This window comes from Crocodylus porosus, unplaced genomic scaffold, assembly GCF_001723895.1.
Source record: "Crocodylus porosus isolate Cpor-Errol unplaced genomic scaffold, CroPor_comp1, whole genome shotgun sequence".
NCBI classification, from domain to species: Eukaryota; Metazoa; Chordata; order Crocodylia; family Crocodylidae; genus Crocodylus; species Crocodylus porosus.
Window position 1 is genome coordinate 2,418,203 of NW_017728925.1, and position 20,629 is coordinate 2,438,831.

At 46.2% G+C, this 20,629-nt stretch overlaps 1 protein-coding gene across 7 annotated transcripts in view; it reads left to right on the forward strand.

Moving 5' to 3' along the window:
• RGS3 (regulator of G-protein signaling 3) overlaps positions 1-20,629 on the forward strand; it is a 167,865-nt gene that overhangs the window by 42,696 nt on the left and 104,540 nt on the right. For 5 of the 7 annotated variants that reach the window (XM_019540558.1, XM_019540557.1, XM_019540559.1 and 2 more), the window contains 6 exons: positions 3,149-3,239; positions 4,920-4,987; positions 11,119-11,200; positions 14,327-14,432; positions 15,137-15,476; positions 16,002-16,041. In XM_019540558.1, coding sequence (XP_019396103.1) covers positions 3,149-3,239; positions 4,920-4,987; positions 11,119-11,200; positions 14,327-14,432; positions 15,137-15,476; positions 16,002-16,041 — 727 coding nt within the window. Of the gene's footprint in view, positions 1-3,148; positions 3,240-4,919; positions 4,988-8,475; positions 8,628-11,118; positions 11,201-14,326; positions 14,433-15,136; positions 15,477-16,001; positions 16,042-20,629 lie in introns of those variants that run through there. The other 2 variants (XM_019540560.1, XM_019540561.1) reach the window with 1 other exon arrangement.

Sequence of the window (20,629 nt, forward strand, 5' to 3'; positions counted from 1 at the left end):
TTTCTCTTTCCCAAGGTGTTGGTCTAACCCTCTAAATCCCAGATGATATCACCACTCAATGCTTTCCTTGTAAGGCTCTGGGGTTTTGCAGATGGTTAATCCTCACCACCCCCAGGAAGCAGGGTCACAATAAGCCCCATTTAAGAGATGGAGAAAGCAGGGTGCAGCAAACACAACTCAGATTTCCAAACAAAGCTACTTAGTTGGCTGCCCAGCTGTGGGAGAGCAATGGGGAAGGAGCAGATGGATATGGTGAACAGGGGCAGGCCAGCTTGTCAGGGGGGACTTATGGCCCAGTCATGCAACTCCCGTACACATTGCCCGGGAAGATGGTGACCTGTGTTCCATGGGGCTGGGATCCTCAGCTGTGCAGAAACCTGTTTCTCTAGCTAATAGTTAATGCTAGTAAAAGAGCTTTGGAAGGGAGACCAAGCCTCCTGTCTTAGGGGTTAGACTCTACTGTCTAACTACTGTAGACCCAGAGAAAATCTGCACAGGGCAGCTTATCTTATATCTATTATGGAAGGGTTTCTGCCACTTTCTTCTGAAGTGTGTAGTCCTGCATTATGAAATCCCAGACCCTGAGCATGAATTTGAACTGACCTGATAATTCTTATGTCCTAAGACCCAGCTTCTCCCTGAGCCCCACTTCCTGCTCTGCGCCCCTGGGTTTTGATTGTTCTCTATCCCTTGGGTTAATTCATGACCATCATAGCCACACAGGGATGCACCACCCAAGTTATTTGTGAAGTTATCCTGAAACAGTCCCATGGTTTCCAGCCAGGAGCATCCATTCCTGCTCCATTGCTTGATAATTATGATGCGCTTTTGCTAACCCTCTCACCAGAGGGGGATGGGAGGCGACTGCTACCCTTCTCACAGTTGCTGTCTTATTACCATTCTGTGCACTGGAGCAGACACGGTGTGGGCTGGGCTAGCAGTAGCATTATTTCCCATTGTAGACTCAACACAAAGGAGTGGGCAGCGGGGAACACTGTCAAACCAGTGCTGCCACAGCCTGGCTGCACTGTGATAATACAGATTTAAAATACACTGGTTTTTTCTTTCCACTGATTCCCACCTTTGAGTCCTGAAAAACACAGGAAACACTGGAATTGTCCAACTTATCCAGTGCCCTGTTTCTGGCAGTGGCAGAAGATACTCTTCAATATAAGCAGTTGTGGCATTACCTGCCCACAAGGAAATTTTGTCTTAGTCCCCATCATGTAGAGATTTCATTATTGGATACTGCCTTCAGTTCTGGTGGCTGCACGTCAGAAGGGAGCCTGGTAAATTCAAATGGATTTAGGAAAGCTGGTGAATGTTTTGAAGTCTGTGAACTTGGTTTATTGCAAGAGATTAAACACAATCAATCTAGCTGAAATCTTTGTAAAAATAAACTCTGGCTTAGCCACTAGCTCTGGGCTGGATGTAGGACTATCTGGGGAAGGTTTTCGGGCTTGTGTCATACAGGAGGTCAGCCTGCGTGATTGAATGAATGATCCTGACTGTAACATCAGTGAATCTCAAGCCTCAAGTTTGCTCAAGTCTAGAAGCAGGAGGGTTTAAGTTCCTTCCAAAGCCCTTGTTCTCCTACAAGAAATTGCTCATCTGCACTCATCCTTTCTGGAATCTTACTGAGCTGTGGCAATGAATTCTATAGGCTAATGGCAGCGTCTGAGCTCAGCGCTTGGGGGCAGGAATGTGTATCTGCACGTGCATGTGCGTGCGTACCTTCCCCCACTCCCTCACACGTGCATATTCATACAGTGCCCTAAGGGAGGAGTCTGGAGGTTGATCTGAACACACAGCTGGCACCACTGTGGTTGGCCAGAGCTATCCCTAGACAGTTTCCTGCTTGCTGCCTGCTTCCTCTAAACAACCCTTTTTTCATGGCTTGATGGAATGAAATGCCCAGCGTGGTTGCTCCAGCATGCTTGGTTTGCTAGTAGGGTTGCCAACTCTGCTTGAATTTATTCTGGGAGGCTTCCAAAACACCAACATACTTGCAACACACAATGCAAACATGCATAGACTTTATATCAGGAAGGCAAATGCACGTTACTATTAGATTTTAAAAGCCCATTGGACTACCATATAAATTGGATTCAATATTTAATATTTATTTTAATGAATGCCCTATCATTTATCTCCTGAGTGACTCTCAGCAGTCTCCTGAAGATTTATATCTAATTTCTGGAGACTCCAGGGCAATTCTGGAGGATTAACAATCCTGTTTGTTGGGAGGGAGCCTAGCTGCAGTACAGCTAGTATTCCCTACCCGTGTTGGTGAAAACTGTTGTCAAAATTGGGAAATATCCTTTCTAGTGATAAAGTTAGAACCATGGTCTCTTTGTTGGCACCCAGTAGATGGCAAGTGTGATGTGGGCCCAGTTCTGGCAGGGACTGAGCAAGTTTTGCTCAAGCCACTGTAGAGTTTTTAGAGGTTTCAGTAGCAGTGCAAGGTCACTACTACATGGTCATAGGCATCGACAATGTGTAAGCGTTGCCGGGGGGGGGGGGTGCACTGCCCACACTGCTGCTGAGCACTGGCTCTGACTGGTCTGCAGCCCCACAGTCAGTGCAGAAATTGCACGGTTGCTACTGCCCCCACTGCTGCTGAGCCCTGACTTTGGCTGTGCTGCAGACCCATACCTCATCATTGGTGCAGAAATCCTGGGGGTACATGCAGTGACCTAGGCCTGGTCTCCACCTGATGTGACCCCTCTGGTGCATAAAGAGGCTGAAGCACATCTGGAACTCCACTTCCCTAGAGATAATGGCTAGATCTCCAGGTCAGACTCCTAGTGGGGGCATGGCAGGAGAAAGGGGATTGGGCCAGATTGCTTCTTTGCTCTGGTAATGTCAAGATGCTAAAAAAGTCATCTGGGCAATGTGCAGTGAGACATAAATTAAAGGAGCCCTGAGATTCACTGGTCCCTGGCCAGTTCACTGGTGCTCCTTCCCTTCTGGTCTTGCTCCAAATACAGTTTGGCTAAACCCAAGAACAAATAACTAAGGTGAGCAGCTATGGGCGACATCCCTAGCATTGGGAGTGCCTTGGGTGCTTTCTGTGGGTAAGCTCAGCACGCTCCAGCACTCAGAAGCATGCTCTCTGCCACTCCTATCTGCTCTTCTTTTGCCCTAGGAGATCAGTGGCTGGTACTACCTCCTTGGTGAGGACCTGGGCAGGACTAAACACCTGAAGGTGGCCATGCGGCGTCTGAAGCAGAGCAGAGGTGAGTCTCCCATGGGAAAGTGTCCTGGAGAGATTATGGTCCCAAGAACTAGTGGAGCATAGAAAGAGAAGGAGTCTTGTGCCTTGCCATCCTATGATTGAATGGGGCTAGGCCCAGCTGGGTGCCAGATCAGCGGAGCCTCCTGGCCCTGTAGCTGTACCTCCAGGGAAGGTGTGGAGCCCTGTGACTATGGGTGATACCTCTGTCTGGTGACTCCACCAAGTCTCCTGCTGAGATGTGTGGAGCTGGTGCCAGCTGGAAATCTCCCTTAGTAGCTGCCAACACTGCTCACCACCTAAGTGCTGCTCCCAGCTCTGATGGTGGGAGTCCTTCTTAGCACATCAGTACAGCTGGAGCTGACATTTGGAAGAAGGAAATGCAACAGTGGGATATTCTGGGAAAGATGCTCCTGGGCTGCTGGGGCATCATGTGAGAGGCCAGGATTCTGCTGAACTCCCTAGTCATATGCTAGCCCTGGGCAGGAGTGCTCCCAGTAGTCCATTCTCTCAGGCAGCAGCTGCTGATGGTATCCTGACCATCCCCAAATCCGTTAGCCCTCTAGCTGTTGCAAGGGATTTCCTGTTCCTTACTTGATTACTAGAGATCCTTATTTTCTCTGATAAAAAAAAAACAAAACCCTAATTTTCAGATTTATAGAAGTAACCCAAAACCCAAATTTTTCCATGATTAAAATGAAACTGTGTGTGTGTGTGTGTGTGTGTGTGTGTGTGTGTGTGTGTGTGTGTACATATATAAGGGAGACCAAGCTTCCTGTCCTAGGGGTTAGACTGATCTATATATATAAGTGGTTTTTCATGGGAAAAATGTAGATTTTGGTTTACTTTTTTTTAATTTGGGATTTGTTTTTATCAGAAAAAAAACAGGAACCCTGATGATTACTCATCACAAGGTGTCAGGGAACATGAGATGAGATCTCCAAGCTGCCTTTGAGCCAGACCAGTGCTCTGAGGGGACCGATGGGGTTATTCTGGAAATTCCTGAGAAAGTCTGTTTAGTATTTTGGAAGGGGAATACCTCTTCTTCACACACACCAGGGATTAATCTGAGGGGAGAATGCAGCTTCTCACCCTTTTGAGCTGGGACAGGCTTGAGCTGGGAGGAGATTGGCTTGGCTGCCATATTGTCTGGACCTCAGCATGGAGTTCCCATCTCACTGATGCTCAGATAATGTAGGCCGTGGTAGCTCCTTGGCAGAGACCCAGGCCTGAACCAAACCACCTTGATGTCACTGCAAAGACTGTCATTGATTGCTGTGTGTTTTGGGTTCAGGTCTACGTTGACTTCTCTTTTTTGCTTTTATTTCCTTTAGATGCTGAGGAACAGCCCAGAGAGCTATACCAAAGGCTTAAGCCTGCATAAGAGATAGGTAGTAGAGCAAGGTCAGGGTTGAGGCACTATCACAGGCTGTGAGTGCAGGGCAGTCTTGCAGGTACCCGTCATACCACTTTCTGGTTGAGCAACATAGAATTTTCCCATCCTGGGTGCTCTGTTCCCACAGGACACCGTGGTGGTCCAGGCTGTAGCTGGTGCCTTCAAAAGATTATTTTACCTGGTCACTGTGCAGAGAGAAAAGAAGCTATTAAAAGGCTAAATATGCTGACAATATTTGCAGGTCCCAAGAGCTGCCTCTGTGACATGGTGTCTTCCATTGCCTTGTAGAGCTGCTGCTGGCAAACCAGAGAGCTGTGTCGCAGAACCAGGACACTGAGAACACGGAGCACCTCAAGGTAGGTGTGAGACATTCCCCAGGAGTGCCAGTGATGGTAACAGAGTCTGGACACATGTGGCACATTTACCCTGGTGTTATTTACCTGTTTTGTACAGCAGTGTAAATTGCACCAGGTTGCACATCAAACAAATGATCAGGTCTTGTGGGGTAGGCACTTGTAGCAGGTGACATTGTAGGCATCTATTTGTACTGAGCAAATGGTTCCCTCAGAGTAGCTGCGGACATATGAAATTTATACCAGTGTAGTTTTACCCTTGTTTTTTTCCAGGTAATTTTACAGCATTCAAGTCAGTCACACTGTTGTATGGTTGCATGCCAAGTGTTGGGTATAATGGAATAAATCCTGATTATACTGGTATAAACATCATGAATCCAAGGCCAAAGTCAGTGGTGGCAGTAGGGGATGAGGGTACAGGGATGGAAGCAGGTGTAATCCCTGAAGAAATTCAAAAACAGTTGGGGAGACAAAGCATTAGAAGGCGACTCTTTCAGAGCCAAGAGATGCAGAGAGGGAGAGACAGGAGGGGTAGCTGGTGTCAAATTAGCAGGGAGGCTAGTCTAGTCTGCGTAGCTACATGGAGAAAGGTTGTGAAAGGTTTTTAAAAGGTAGGGGGGGATTCTGACCAGGGTATTAGAGTTAGCCATCTATGAGGGCTTTGTTTCTAAAGACAGAGGAGCAAAAGTGACTTTGCTTCATATTAAGAGAACAAAAAAAATACAAGGTCAAGTCTTCATGAGATATGGAACAACTACAGCAATCATTTACTGCAGAGTTGCCTAAAAACATCTCAGTGTGTACACATGCAGGGCTATTAGGCCACAGGAAACTAATTAAATCCTCCACATGTTAGTACTTGTAAATACAAGTACTATCTTGTGGCAGAGTTTTTTTACTCTTTAGCAATGCATAGTGTAGATGCTATGCATCCTGGCAGCTAGCCCCACACTGGAGCACACTCATGCCCCAGCCAGCCTCTCTACAGCATGTTAAGCCAGGGTAGAGCAGCTCTGGGCTGGCAGGCTGACACCTCCTCTGCCCCCCACCCCCACCAGTCCCCTGCCAGCCAGGGCTGCTCTGACCTGGTTCAGTGTGTTGCAGTCCTGGGTGCATGTGTAAAGGCAGCTCTCAGGAACAATAAACTCTGGCATAATGTGCACTAGAGTTTATTGCTGCACATTAACAGCATGTGTTGATGTGCCCACAGTGCAGTGTGCGTGTGTGCGGCTATTTTTTTTTTTTGTGGTTGGCTGCATCTGAACACATTATGGCTGCTATCTCAGCAGCAGAGGAAGGCAGCTCCTCTCTGATTAGTCCCTTTATGTGCTACAGTTTTTAAAACCAGTTTTGGAGCCATGAAGTGACTCTAAACACAGTTCGTGCCTTGCAGTAGCATGTTTAGTGCAGTGCCCAGGGCAGCGGAGTGTATTGACCCTACCAGCAGCTCAGGCTGGTCCATGGCTCTTCTTACAACAGGTCCAGCACTCTGTTTTCTTGCCATGTGGACAGGACCCCAACCAGACCTGCGTAATCAAGTTGGCAGGCCCTTCTTCCCCTTTGCTGTCCATGTGGTAGGATCTTTCAGAGTACTTTCCCCTGCGTGCTCCTGTTGCTGCTCTAAGGTCATGTTATACTTCAGACAAGCTCTCTTGTGCCTCTACTAAGACATGGTGGGATAACCGTGAAGATTTCCCAGCACGCCCTGGTCTACACCCATTTAAGTGGTGTGGCAGGTAGAGAGATGCACGGGGCCAGTTGTGATGTGGCTGCGAAGCATAAAGGCTGTAGTAGGGGCACAGTTCCACCACTGTGAGGGGTTCTCTAACCAGGTCAGATGAGAGAGTTATACCAGGTGATAAAAATAATTAGTTTGTGACTGTAGCAGTAGGGTCTTAAAGGTACAGTTCAGAGAAAACAAGTCCTAACAGGCATGAGCTACCTACCCCATGCAGCAGGGCAAGTTGAGAATGTGGGGCATGTAGAAGGAAGTGGAGTAATATGTGCATCTGGAGGCATCACGTCGGAGAATGGGAAGGCCATATACAGGCACCCGACTGGTTCAGGGAAAGGGAACGAGCTTATATGGATGGCTTATTTCCAGAGGCTTTCAGAGAAGCCTCATCTGCGTAAAGAGAACATGTCCTTTGTGGAGAGCACCCTAGTGCAGACTCCTTCAGTGCGACTGCTGATTTATCTGGATGTTCTTCAGTTTCACTTGGTGTTTTTTCAGGGGGTGCTGAATGAAACCCTTTGCTGTCCAAATGCAGTGTCTGGGATGGAGGCCTCTGTGATTTATAAGGAAAGGCAAGGATGGGAAATGGCAACACAAACACGGGGCCCGCATCGGAAACTGGGCTCAGCAGTCCCGTGATTTATCTGTGCCGAATTCCGCTTCGCTGCTTCCCTCAGCTGCATTTTCAGTTATTTGTTTTAAACCAAAGGATTGAGTTAGACAAACAAACCCAGCGCCCACTCTCCCCTCCCTTCCTCTCGCACAATCACCATGGACTTGAAAGATGGCAAAAATGGGGGAGGAGGAGTGTTAGGCTCTCAGCATCAAAGTGGCTGGGCAAGACGATGCAAACCCAGCAGGTTGGCATAGCTGCTTCACACCCGCACCCTGTGCTCCTCCAGAACTGTGCTGCCCTCTGCGCCAGGAGGGGTCTGGATGCTGGATAAACTCCCTTCCCTTCTCTCAGCTTGAGCATGGTTTCCTTTAGTAGCTGCTAGATCAGGCGACAATGAATGTGACCTCTGGGGCTTGGTTTGCTTGAGTTTCTGGTAATCCTTTGCCCTCATTTCTGGCCTTGTGAAAGTGTTTGGAAGGAGCTTTCTCTTTCCTAAGTTTTTAGTTGCAGTCTAAAAGCATTCCTCAGTGACCTAGGTATATTAGCTGCCGCCATATCTTGGGATCCACTGTACGTCTGAACTTGATGGAGAGTTTTACTTTAATTCTGAAATTAAACCAATTGAACTGAACTTCTAGCTTTTTTGTCTCGTTTTCCCCCTCCCCTCTGTAAAAACACACGTCAGTAGTGTGCAAGGATGTGTGCGCGCATCTTCTGTGAAAACGCATTCTTCACTGGCTTCCTGAAGCAAAAACCCTTCTTAGCCTGTATCTTGAAATTAGTGGAAGGAGCCTTTTTAATGAATTGCAACTCCAGCAGCCCGTGCCTGTGAAACGCCACTTAAACCTCCTCAAAGTGTTTGTGAGAACATTGCAATAACAAAGTACTCTGTGCCTCTGAAGAATGCAGTGGGAACAAAAGCCACATCAACAGAGAAAGGACTAGGGAATACTAAATAGTTGACAGGAATTTTAATATAAAACTCTCTCTCTTCCTTGTTGCTTAGAGTTTTCAGGAAGCCCTCTGGCTTATCGTAAAGCGGCATACGGCACAGACAGGGGCTTGGGAGGTGAAAGGTGGCTTCCTGCCATTCTTCTCTGGAGCTGGGTTCCCATGGGCGGTCATGCCAGCTTCACTGTGGCTTGTTCCACACTGTTGTGATACAAGGAGTCTAGGATTACTGCTACTTTGGGGGATTTAATTTTCATGGGCTAACGGCGTGTTTAGAGTTTTCAATCATGAATCGCTTCAATGGACTCTGCAAAGTGTGCTCGGAGCCGAGATACAGACAGGTCTGTGTAACTGGAGTCAAACCTGAATGCAAGGGAATGTGTTTGGGTGGTTGTGGGGGTGTCTCTTGCAGTTAGGCAGGAGTGCTTGGCTGGGTTCTTTCCCACTTCTCTGCTTGTGAACGTGTGCATTTCCAGTGTTTGTTGCTAGGGTTAATTTGCCAACGTTGTTATAGCAAATACAATTAAAACATTTTCCTAGTAGGTATCTGTGTCTCTGACAGATGGGCTTATCTATACAATGGGTTGGCTCCTCTATCAGCCTGCCCTAATGATCTGAGTGTTAGTGCTCTCACTACTCTGCATGCATTGTGCAAGCACTGAGCTGAGAAGTATCATCCCAGTTTACTATTTATCAGCGGAAAGGAAGGCACAGCAGACCAAAGCCTCTGACATTTCAGTGCGGTCTCTTTGTAGAGTGCAAGTGCATTTGAAAGAACCATTTCTAAAACTAGTTATGTTTGACAGTGACTTGGCTGTTACAAAAAATACTCAAACACAGTAAAGGGAAGTCTCAAATTTTGTCTGATCTGGTTTTCCACGGCTCTTTGTGATGGAGCAAATCTCTGCTCTCATAGTTTCAGCATGGCTGTCGGGGGGGAAGCTGTCTTGGATTTTCTGACTCCCATTTTGTCGGTGATGGGTTTCTCGGCCTGCTGCCAGACAGGCCTATGTGGCACCTGGCTTCTTTGCTGAGGTCTCATGTTTACCTGGGATGATCTGTAGTTCTGAGGCTAGGGCTGGAATTTTGTGGGGGATTGTGTATGAGGCCTTTCAAAACAATGAAATAGTTGCACAGTCTACATGGGGAAAAAGAGACAGCAGAAGGAGTCCTGTTAGTTAAACATGTCCTATCCAGTCTGGGTTAGCTGAAGGGTGTTGCACAAGAACTCTCTTTTAGTTTGCAGGCAGCACTGGTTTGCTCTGACCCATGTCTTGGGCTATGTTAGTTCTTTTTCTCTCAAAGCCATTGGAATCTGAACACCCTTGACACCATATGACTGCACAGGTTTGGTATCTCTACCCTCCAAGTTACTGGTGTCATGTGCTACCCCTTGCCCCTGTTCCCACTTATCTCTTGGTTAGGGTTCATTCTGTCCCTCTTTGCCCATAGTGGCAAAAATAGTATTTCTAATTCACCACTGAGGGTAGCAGTGGCAGAAACTGTCAAGTACTAAAATAGGCAGGGCCTCCAGCATTTTTCCTGTGGTGTTGTAAAGACTCCAAGCAGGACTTTATTCAGTAGCAAAGCATCTGCAATTAGTAGTTATCTGCTGATTCTCTTGGTGATGAGTGATGTAGAGAAGGTTTCAGCTCACACTCACAGCTGGGCTGGCTCTGCCGGCAGCCAGAGGCAGAACTTGTCCGTACTGGTGAAACCCATGCATCTGACTAGCGGCTAGTCAGGACGCAACTTGGCAGGATTAGAAGGGGAGAAGGAACCATTTTCATGTAGTTTCTCTTTTTTACTCTCAACCTGTCTAGAGGGGTTGCCACTAAGTGACATAAAACCCCCTTCTCCCCTCAAGGAGTGAATACATCTGTTAACAACGCTGCAATAGAGCACAGGATGAAAAGCAAACTCAGAGGCCCCTCAGAAGGATGCTGAGTGCTGTTTCTGGCCATGTGTCTGGTTTTAAGTGGCTGCTAGCAACACTTTTTCAGAACAAACCTCCCTCTTACTTTCCTGCCCTGTGGTCAGACTGAATGGGGGAGGTGATTCAAACCTGAACAACCCTGACAGCTTTTTATGTATCCACCACAGGCCAGAAATAAAAGGAAAAAATTACTCAAGGCAGAAGGACAGGGCCTATTCTTGGCAATGTTAGTGGGAGGACATTTGTCTTTTGAAGTCTATTGCCATGCAAAGGACATTTTCAGATGTGAGGTACTGCATCCCAAAACATCTTCACTTTGCTATATATAAAGAAGATTGAACTAAATTTTCTTTCTTCAGCTGCTCACATGGGATTCCTCCATGGGATAATTCTTCCTTGTGGCTGTTTATTTTAAAAAATCAGATTAGTCAAGCATTTTTCCCCTTTTCTTTTCTGGAAAACTGGAAGCTTGATCAGCTTCTTTGATCTAAGTACTTATTATAAGAACTGTGACTCTGAGCTTTCACTGGTAGCTAACAATCAAGAATTAAAATTTACCTTATGAATAAATGCTCACAGCTTCCAGGGTCAGAATGGAGGGTGGTGTATGTAGTTTGATTTTTGCTTCTCATGAAACAATATTAATATGCTATCCATTTGCATAAAGACTCATTTAAGCCATGTCCTAGTTAATGTGCTTTTTTTCAGGGGGGACTTTTATAGTGACAGTTGCTTGTTGTCTCCATATAGTGTGTGCAACCCTCTCCAGTTGGATAGAGAGGCACTGTATTATTGTAGGTGTTAAGTCCTGGGGCTGTGCCTGGGTGAAGTGCTGAGTACTTGCTGATCATACCTGCTAGCTGTCTTCCCATTTAACCTACTGACTCTGTTTTCAGATTACAATCCCTCGAGGAAGGGATGGGTTTGGCTTCACAATCTGCTGTGATTCTCCTGTCCGTGTGCAGGCTGTGGACTCTGGTAAGACACCCAACCATTCTTATGCACCTCTTATTACTGTAGTGATTTGAAAGGGATTTACCGCTCCTTTTTGCTTCTTTGTGTTTGGCTGTGCCTTTCAAGCTGCAAAGAATTCTCTTGTACTTTTAAATGATCCCCTCTTTTTCTCTAATGAGGAGGTTGGCTGGTGTGGCTGCCACCCACTGACTGCTTATATGGAAATTACAGAAAGCTTTTTGATTTTCAGTGTTTAATGAAAACTCTGAAAAAGCTGTTGCAAATGTATGTTTCCAGTACAAATTTCTGTTTTGACCAAAAAGCCACTTTTAAAAATAACACATTTTAGGCGATTAGGGAGGACTGCTTTTGTTTTGAGCATTTATAGTTTACAAATTCAAGATTTGCTTCAGAATATTGTGAGAGCAGGAAACATACTTTGTAATGAAACCTATTTCATTAACTGTTATAGAAATCTAGACTGCTGCACCATAACTACTTATATACAGGAGAAACCAATCTACTTTCTTTGTTCTGTGTGCTTGGATGATCAGGGTATTTGGGTCTTGGGCAGACAAATGCAGGAGTGAGGAGGTGAAATGGCATCACCTTCCCAGCCTCTGGTGAGGGCAAAAAGGTGGAGCACAGCCTCTTGAAACTGGAATATAACCTGCATCACCTCCATGAAATTGCTGAGCACTGAGGGTTCAGAATCTGTGTAAACAGAGATTCAGATGTGTGCATCCAGTTGCTGGTGCAGGTGGGATTTAGAGGAACCGCGCTCTGCCTACTATGTCTACTTTATATCGGGCCTTAGCCTGCATAGAGGCTGTTGTGCTAACTATCCACATCACAGACATTTTTTTCTTTCTGAAAAGCTGTATGCCTATACTGGTTAATGAAAGCCAGCTAGAACAACAATAACTACTTCTAATGGAAATAATCAACATCTGAGAAGTCAACATGCCATTCATAATGCAAAATGCTGTAGGTTGCTATTCGTCTGAAAGATAATAGTTGAAGCAGGAATTTTCACCGTCTGCTGCTTCACATATAACCTCCCATTCCTCAACCTAGTAAAGCAGAAGTTTTGTGCCAATACCATGTGGCATCTGCAACATCCCGGTGATTTGTAACTGGACTTCGGACTGGAACAGCATGGAGCTGGCCCTACTGACACTACAAGATGATGTCCTCAGGACCGTGGATAGAGGCCATATCTCAGAGCTCACGCGTTTTTGACTTCTCTGCAACTTTCAGAAGGGTTTACCACAGAGGCTGCTCACCTGCCTATAGAAATAAGTGAGATGGATAGCATTGCCCTGCTGTGGCTCTCATTATTCTTCTTCAGAGAGGGGAAGTGGGCAGCTGACTCCTCTTCCACAACAACTGGCACCTGCAGGGGCCTAGGGGAATCAATCTCATCCCACTTTTTCTTCAACACCTGTATAGGTGCACCTGGGAATTAGAGCAATGCCATAGGCTCCAGTCCCAGCAACGTTTTGATAACTTCCAGCTATCCCAAAGCCTCTATAACACATCATAGCGCAGAGTGTCTCTTTGTCTCTTTGTAGCGGTTAGCCCCTGGAGAGAAATTTATGAGTTTCATCCTCCCTTTATGCTAAAGTGCTTAGATTCTTTAGTAATCCAGTATGGTGGTATTATAGATCCAGGGAGCTCAAAGTCACCCCTTCCTCCCCATCCACGGATGCTGCTTTACACCTAAATGAGATCAAATGCGTGACTGAAAAGAAAGTGAGCCTAATTCTACTTGGACAAGATAGAGAGAGAAAATGCTTGAAACTGGCTGTCTGGCTGGTCTTTCCTGCTCATCGAGGGTACTTCCTCCATATCCAACACTGACGTGAAGTGTTTGGATCTAGTTTTGCTTAGTACTGAACCTATGAGGCCAAGCCTTTTCAGTCATAAAGATGTCTTCTTCCAGCTCCAGTTTACTAGGAAACATTCCTCCTTTGCCCCAGATGATGGCCTGGCCACAGGGGTTGAAGCATTGCCATTTCTTCTGGACCAAGATGAATGTGGTGCGCAGTGCAGGTGCCAGGCAGAGAAGACAGTGTAGTAACCTTTCTCCTCAGCACTCTGTTGGGTACCTGGTACAAGCAAAGGTGTCAACATCTTGCCTGAAGAGGACAGCTGAAAGCTGAAAACATTTGACACCAATGGTCAAAGAGCCCAGAACTGGAACCCAAGTGGAGTGAGTCTCTTTCAAAAGGCCTTGAGCACTCCTCCTCAGTCTAGTAACTGGTGTGTGCAGCTTTTTTTTTTTTTTTTTTTTTTTAAAGGATCAAACCATACTTCAAGCAGAGCTGTCTGGCAGCTGCTTGGGTTTATTGTGTACATAAGATGTGCTTTTAAATTAAATCTGTATTTGTATAAAAGGCTGGAACCATTCCAAAAGATACCATAGCAAGTGAATTTTATGGGGACCTACTGCTTGCCATGCCTAAAAGAGTCTGAAGTCATGCTTCATCTTTAGTTTATTATGCATAACGCTTAAAATACTGGGTGCAAATGATTGCAGTTTGAAGGCTGGTTGGCGGCTTCTGTGTATGTGAAATAGATGATTTAAGAAGAATTCCCAGTGTACATAGCAGGATGGCCACAAATGCCAGTATTATATAAAAATGCCAGTATTATATAAAAAACAATAGGTGATGGAGGGAGGGGACTATGTCAGTATGGGATTTGGCGAGGCAGGGTTTGGTATAAAATCTAGTATATAGGGGGGAGGGGAATGGGTTTAGTATGACATTCAGTATTTTGGGGAAGAGGGGGACTGGGTTGGTTTAGGGTCCAGTAGGTAGGACTGGGAGAGAACTGGGTTGATAGGGGTTTAGTAGGTAGGTGAAAGAGGAGGTTGGATTGGTATTGGATCTAGGTGGTAGCAGAGGGAATGGACTAGGCCAGTAGGGATCTGGCAGATGGAAGAAGATGGTATGTAGTCAGCGTGGGACATGGACAGTAGGGAAGGAAGATCTGGGGTGAGGGAGTGAATATCTTGTTGCAAGTTTGTGCTCTTTGGGTATGTTCTTTGCTTCTGTCTCTATCTGGACTCTGTGGCCATCCTGCCATGTACACTCAGCTCTTCCCTGCAGCATTTCATTGGCACTTGGCTCCTCTCTCTATTAGGTGGTCCAGCAGAGAAGGCTGGTCTGCAGCAGCTGGACACGGTGCTGCAGCTGAACGAGCAGCCTGTCGAGCACTGGAAATGTGTGGATCTCGCTCATGAAATCCGGTGACTATTCATCCAAACCAGGTTTTGGGCTGGGCTCAGGCGGGTTTCCTGTTGGAGCAACAGGTGGAGGACAGGGCCCAGCAGATCAATGCCTTATTCACTTACTGAGTTAGGCAGCCTTACCTGGGCGGAGGCAGAGGGACACACATTTATCTGTGCAAAGGAGAGGAGGGTTGGGAGAGAGGGGCCTGGAGGGAACAGGAATGGCAGGAGGGCAAAGGCTTTGGAAGGGAGTTGGCTGGGGAGTCTCTGAGGAGCTGTGTGGAGGAGGAGTCTGAGCAAGCTTAGGGGGAGGCAGAAAGTTGAGGGAGGTCTCTGAGGGACTTGGGGGAGGATGACTGAGTGAGAACAGGGGAGGGGATGAGGAATCTCTGAGCAGATGCAGTGGGCTGCGAGAGAAGGTCTTTGAGGGGGAGCAGGGAGGTGTCTGGTGGGTGTTGGACATAGGAGGGGGAGTCTCTCAGGGGATGTGGAGAGCCTGGAGTGAGAGAGCCTGGGGTTCTCAAGGGACGAAGGGGCAGTATGAGATAGGGCAATGGGGACAGGAAATCTGTTAGGCCCCTGAACTCATCAGGGCTGTAGAGATGCTTGTCATCTCTTGGCACTGAACCTCTTCTTTGATGCTGATTCTGAGTTCACTCCTTGGCCTCCTTGTTTCCCCCCAGCTGCATTTGTCTGAATCTGTCTTGTTGCTTCTCTTTCAGGAACTGTCCCAATGAAATCATCCTGCTGGTTTGGAGGATTGTCCCGCAAATCAAGCCCGGCTATGAAGGCATGATCCGGAGGTCTTCCTGCAAGTCCACCTATGACCTCCAGTCACCACCCAACAAGCGGGAGAAGAACAGCACCATGCCGTCTCGCCCTGAGCAGCGCCAGAGCTGCCACATACTGTATGATGGCAGTGACGGGCTTGTGCTGAACAACTGGGAGAGATACACTGAGATTGGGAAGCGGAGCCAGCACACCATGCCACCCCTGTCACGAGCATCCTCTACTGGGGACAAGAACTACATCATTTTAGCACCTCTCAATCCAGGGAGTCAGGTACTATTGCCCTTCAGCACTATGAAACTTATCTCTGGGCTCTGCATGCAGTTCTCTTCCCAGGCCAGTGCTACATATCTGTGGCATAAGATGGGACAGTCTCTCCAGACACAAATTAGGCTTCTCCACTAGAGATGCATGCCAAAGGAATCTCTTACCTCCTTACCAGTGGCTGTCACCTCTGTACCTCTGTACATTGATGCTGTTGGGTGTAAGTGGATTACTGTTGTCTGTCCGCAATGTGCTTCTCAGCAGGGCTCTGGCAAGGGCTAGGGAAACAGGAAGGACTTTCAATACATCAGCAAAGGAGACTTGAGTTGAGGTTCTTCTACCTAAGGCAAGTCACTGCCTTTGGTTCCTCCTCTGTAGTGTGTATAGGGATGATGATATTACTCTTTTTCATGAATCCCCTTTGGGGCTTCTGGGGGCAGGGAGATGAATATTGCTGTTTTATATCCTGAAGCATCCTGGGCTACTGGAAGCCTGCGTGAAGTAACCATGTCTTTTCTTGTTTGTGTCTTACAGCTGCTGAGACCTGTTTATCAGGAGAACAATGCTTCTGTGGGTAAGTCTCCTTTGCTGATGTACTGAAATGGCACAAAGCTGGTCAGGATTTAACCACAGGAGTTGGGAGCTTTGCTTTCTAGGAAGTCTCTGTGTTCAATTCCCCAGTGGTTTTGGGGTGACAATGAAAAGATCTCGATTCTCTTCCAATCTCTGCTGTGATCACAGTGTAACCTTGGGCAGTCATGTCTCTGTGGTTGTCCCAGGGCTAGAACAAGGCCCTGGATAACAGCTGGTCTTAAGGTCCCATGAGGAAGAGCCTTGATTTTCATTAAACCTAAGGAATTCTGGCTCTGAACTCTGCCAAGATCAAAGCCTTGATATGTGGCTGATGCAGCTTGCAAGTACTGAGGGAACAAACAGGAAGGCTTTACCCCTCCAGCCTGAGGTTGAGGGAAATCCCATGTCTCAGGCTTTCCTCTAAGTTATGTTGACTCATTTGCTCATTATATATAATGAATCTGTTGGGTCCATTCTCAGAGTTGCTGTCTCTGCTGTTGGGTGAGGACCTAGAACAATAAACCATTAAGAGCTAAACCTTCCCTTCAGAGCTGTGGGAGCTGATGCCAATCTGGGTTCAGAGAAATGCAGTACCTTTGATAGCTTCCCTCTTCCCCCTCCTGACTGAGTGACTTCCATGCATCCTGCTGGTGACATAGTCCTGTGATTCATCATATTTTCTTGGGAAAGAACTTGCTGATCCTGCTCACAGACTGCTCAAAAACCATGTGAACTATAGATTGTTTGGCTGTGGGAAACCCTCTGGCTTGGTGCTCCCTTCTGCTTTCTCTATGTGGTTCAGAAAACAAGAGTGAGCTGCGGAGGTGTGTGTAACTTGATGGAAGGTGATACATTGGCTTTCAGAGCCTGGTGAGGTAGGTCAAGGGCAGCTGAATGGCAATATTCTCTGTAACAATAGGTCTCTGTTTTTTTGGTGGCTTGATGGAGAGGATGAAGCTGAGCACTGCTTTCCAGTCCTTTCACCCTGTGAATGCTGTCTCTCAATCAGGGCCTGTTGTGTACAGTTCTAGGCACAAAAAACTCTCTTAGGTCCCATGCAATCCAGCTTCCTTGTTCAAGGCAGTAGTGCTTCCTATAGGTCTGTTCATGCCTAGGTTTAAATTCCTGCCCACTGATAGACCAAGTTTAGTATAAGAGACAGGGACGGGGCTGCAACTCCAAGTACTTACCTTCCTTAATAAGTTCTACTATACCTATGGTTAGCCAGCTTTTGTGGGAAGTAGACCAATACTTGCTATCCAGATTGCAATAAGATCTGAAGTCTTTGCGTGTTACTTGGGGTGTAGCATTTTCTTCAGCCTAGATATTGCCTGAGAAGATCTAGGTTCCTCTTTTTACAGTTTTCTGTAACAGTGGTGACCAGGAGACCTCACATACTGATGGACCATTGAGAAGCCTAAGAATTCTCCCTTCTCGGCTTAGGGTTTCTGTTTCATGAAAACAAAACCCAAATCCATGTTTGCTTTGATATAAATGTAAAATATTATAGATTTTGCAGGGGAAGGCTGGCTTGGAGGAACTGGTCTGAGAAATGATCTCTGACTGTCATTTGTGCACTGAGGAGACTTCTATTTGTTTGGCTTATTTAATACACCAGGAAACCAACATACTATGTGATCTGTTCTACTTGGCCTTGCAGGCCCTGGCTGTTGGAAACACTGTATAGCGAACAGAGCACACATTATTTCAGCTCAGTGAATTGCTCTCTGAGGTATTGAAAAACCCAACAAATACCAAGAGCTGTGAAGTTTATTCGGCCTCCTATAAAACCCAACTGTACAGTCCTAGACCTTGAGCTGCTGTTAGTATCGGGCAGAGTATGTGAGAGAAGGAGCATGGATGAACAGTGGGTTGCAATAGGAAGGTACGTGTGTCAGTAATGGAGTTCAGGTAGGGGGACTCCGACATCTGGACCCAACTTCTCCTCTTCTTACAGGGGTTTGGTGAGTATTGCCAGATTATCAGTTATAAATCAGGACTTTCTTGCATAGTACCCAAGCTTGAATCCTTCTTTAGACCTAGAGTTCAATACTTGCTATATTTTCTTCCTACTCGCCTAACCTACCAATGTGGCTTAATTTCAGCTACTCATGCATGCAGCTACCACTCCCTGAAGCTAGCATCTGTAGCTGTTAATGCCATGTAATGCTGTGTACTCCCTGCTGGGCTTCTGATACGGCATAAAGCAGACCGTGTGCAGTCAGGAGTCTTCTGGGAGTATAGTCAGGAATGAAGCCTCCCTAGCTGGGGTTTGGGTTAGCTGTGAAGAAGAAGGTTATACAGTATTTCTGAGCTAAGCTGGTTCTCTTGTGAACTTAATGAGATGAAATAATTGAAAGTGGGAACTCAGGTTTGAGAGGGATCTGGGACACAATGAGATCCTGAAGGTGATAGAATGGGAAGTGAGAGAATGGGAGGCACTCACCAGGGCATAAATTGGATGTTGGTAACCCATTTAAAAAATCACCATCATAAGGCAACAGTTTCACTCAGAGACTCTTGAAAGCCTTCTCTGACTCAGAAACACTGACAGGGAGCAGCAGCCCTCATGCTGAAAAAAGATGCAGGTGAGAAGACAATCTCAGCTGATGTAGTTAAGATGCTTGTGGAGAGCTCAGTGGCAGAAAGCTGTGCTGTGCATTTGGAGAGGAGCTTGGCTTCCAGGTGGAGTTGTGGAAGAGATTTTTTTAGCTTCTCTGGACTGCATAGTCTCTTCCTGACATGGTTGCACTGTTGGTGCACGTTTTCCAGCTGGAAAATTTTGCACTGAATGTATTTGCTGGCCAGCATGTGTAGTGGATATAACATTGTGTGTGAGAGCCTCTGCTGCAGAAAAGTTAGATGACTTTGGAGTGGGCAGTGTGGCTTCCAAGTTTCTGTGCATGCTTCAAATTTGTCCAGCCCTGCATTTTTGCTGATGGGAGAATTTTCCTTATCAGAAACCTGATCAGGAAGGGATAGTTTATTGCAATATTTTCCTGCCACTACCGACCCTGTGAAGAGTGTATTTTTTGCCATAGGGAACTCCCTGTTATAACAGGGGTGTGGTGAAGAATCAGGCTTTTCCCCATAGTGTTTATTTTTAATTAGTTTTTTTCAGTCTGTTTAATGTTTTGAGTACAGAGAAAAGGCAACTGTAGTTAATCTGAGCAATGATAAGAAGAGCAAGTGCTGAGCTCATTGTCACCTTCTGTGTTGCGAAAGGAATGCAGCTTGACTATTTTAACCAGGTCTGGGCACAGAAACTCAGGAATCTATTTTTGATGTGTGACAAATTTTGGAAGTGAAAGGAGAAGAGTTAGCCATAGGTAGTGAGAAAAGTCGAGATCCAGTCTGAATGGATTGTAGCTGCATTTCCTTTCAGCACACTGCTTGTTGAGTCCATCTCTCCTGAGTTGGTTTTATCTGGAAATCGGACAATTAGCAAAGAGAACACACCAAATTACAGAATTATTGCAGTTAGAGATGGAAACAGCCTGGCAGGTCACTATGGCCACCCTCAGTGAGGACAAGTTATTGGGCCAACAGTAAACAGTGGGAGCTGATTGCCAATAAAAAAGCACAATCTGTCTCTACCCGTGTTTATCTAAAAGCAAACACACTACTTCCTAATGGTTAATGGAAAATGTAATGTTGGTTAGATTTGTGTATTTACTTTGGAAAAGACCCTATCTACTCATAACCTTATTCAGAAGTGTTTTTGGCCTGTTTCTATGCAGGAAGGTTAGGGGTATCAGTGGGGATGCAAAGGCAGGAGCAGAACATGCAGAAAACTCTGCTGTGGTTAGAACAGATTTGACTGAATTCAGAAGTTGGTGACTGGACAGTCAGGTGTATTTCTGAGTGATCATCATCTCTTGATGGCTCTTAACTATAGTGTGATAGGGCGTTAACATAGGGACTTGCACAGACATACCAGACATGTTGCTTTAGCCAACGTTCCTTTGCTCACTCTTTACGTTTTCATTTGTGCTCTTTACATTTTCATTTGTGCTCATTAAATCATTAAAGTCAAATTGATTGGTCTGCGAGATTTTTGGCTGCTAGATCCTTGCCCTGAGTTTATTTGGGTCACCAGCAACAAAAGTGAGGGATGCCATAATTCTTCAGTAGGCTGTCAAGACAACATCTAGTGGGAACAGTGTTGCTGACATAAATATAGATAGATCTTTTAGAAATCATTTTCCCCTGAAATCTCGACACAGGATTTGGATTCCCAGCTTCCAGAGGCCTTTGGTCTGAGGCCTTCTTCTAGGGTAGAGGGGCTGCTCTGACTCCTGAGGTTAACTCTGAGCTAGCAATATGCGTATTGAGTACTCTGTATGCTATCTAGTCCGGGTGCTGGAGCTAGCATAAAAGAATCTACTTCCAGTCGCATGCATGATCCCTGGTATGGGCCTGACCCCTTCTTACATTCCAGTGTTTTTCAGTGGCCCCCACTGATGTGGGACCAAGGAGGACTTTCTCCTATGTCAGGAGGAACACAGATGCATAGGATTGGAATAGACTCCCTGAATCATCAAGTTCAGTCCCTGCCATCATAGGCAGATGCATACAATCCTATTAAT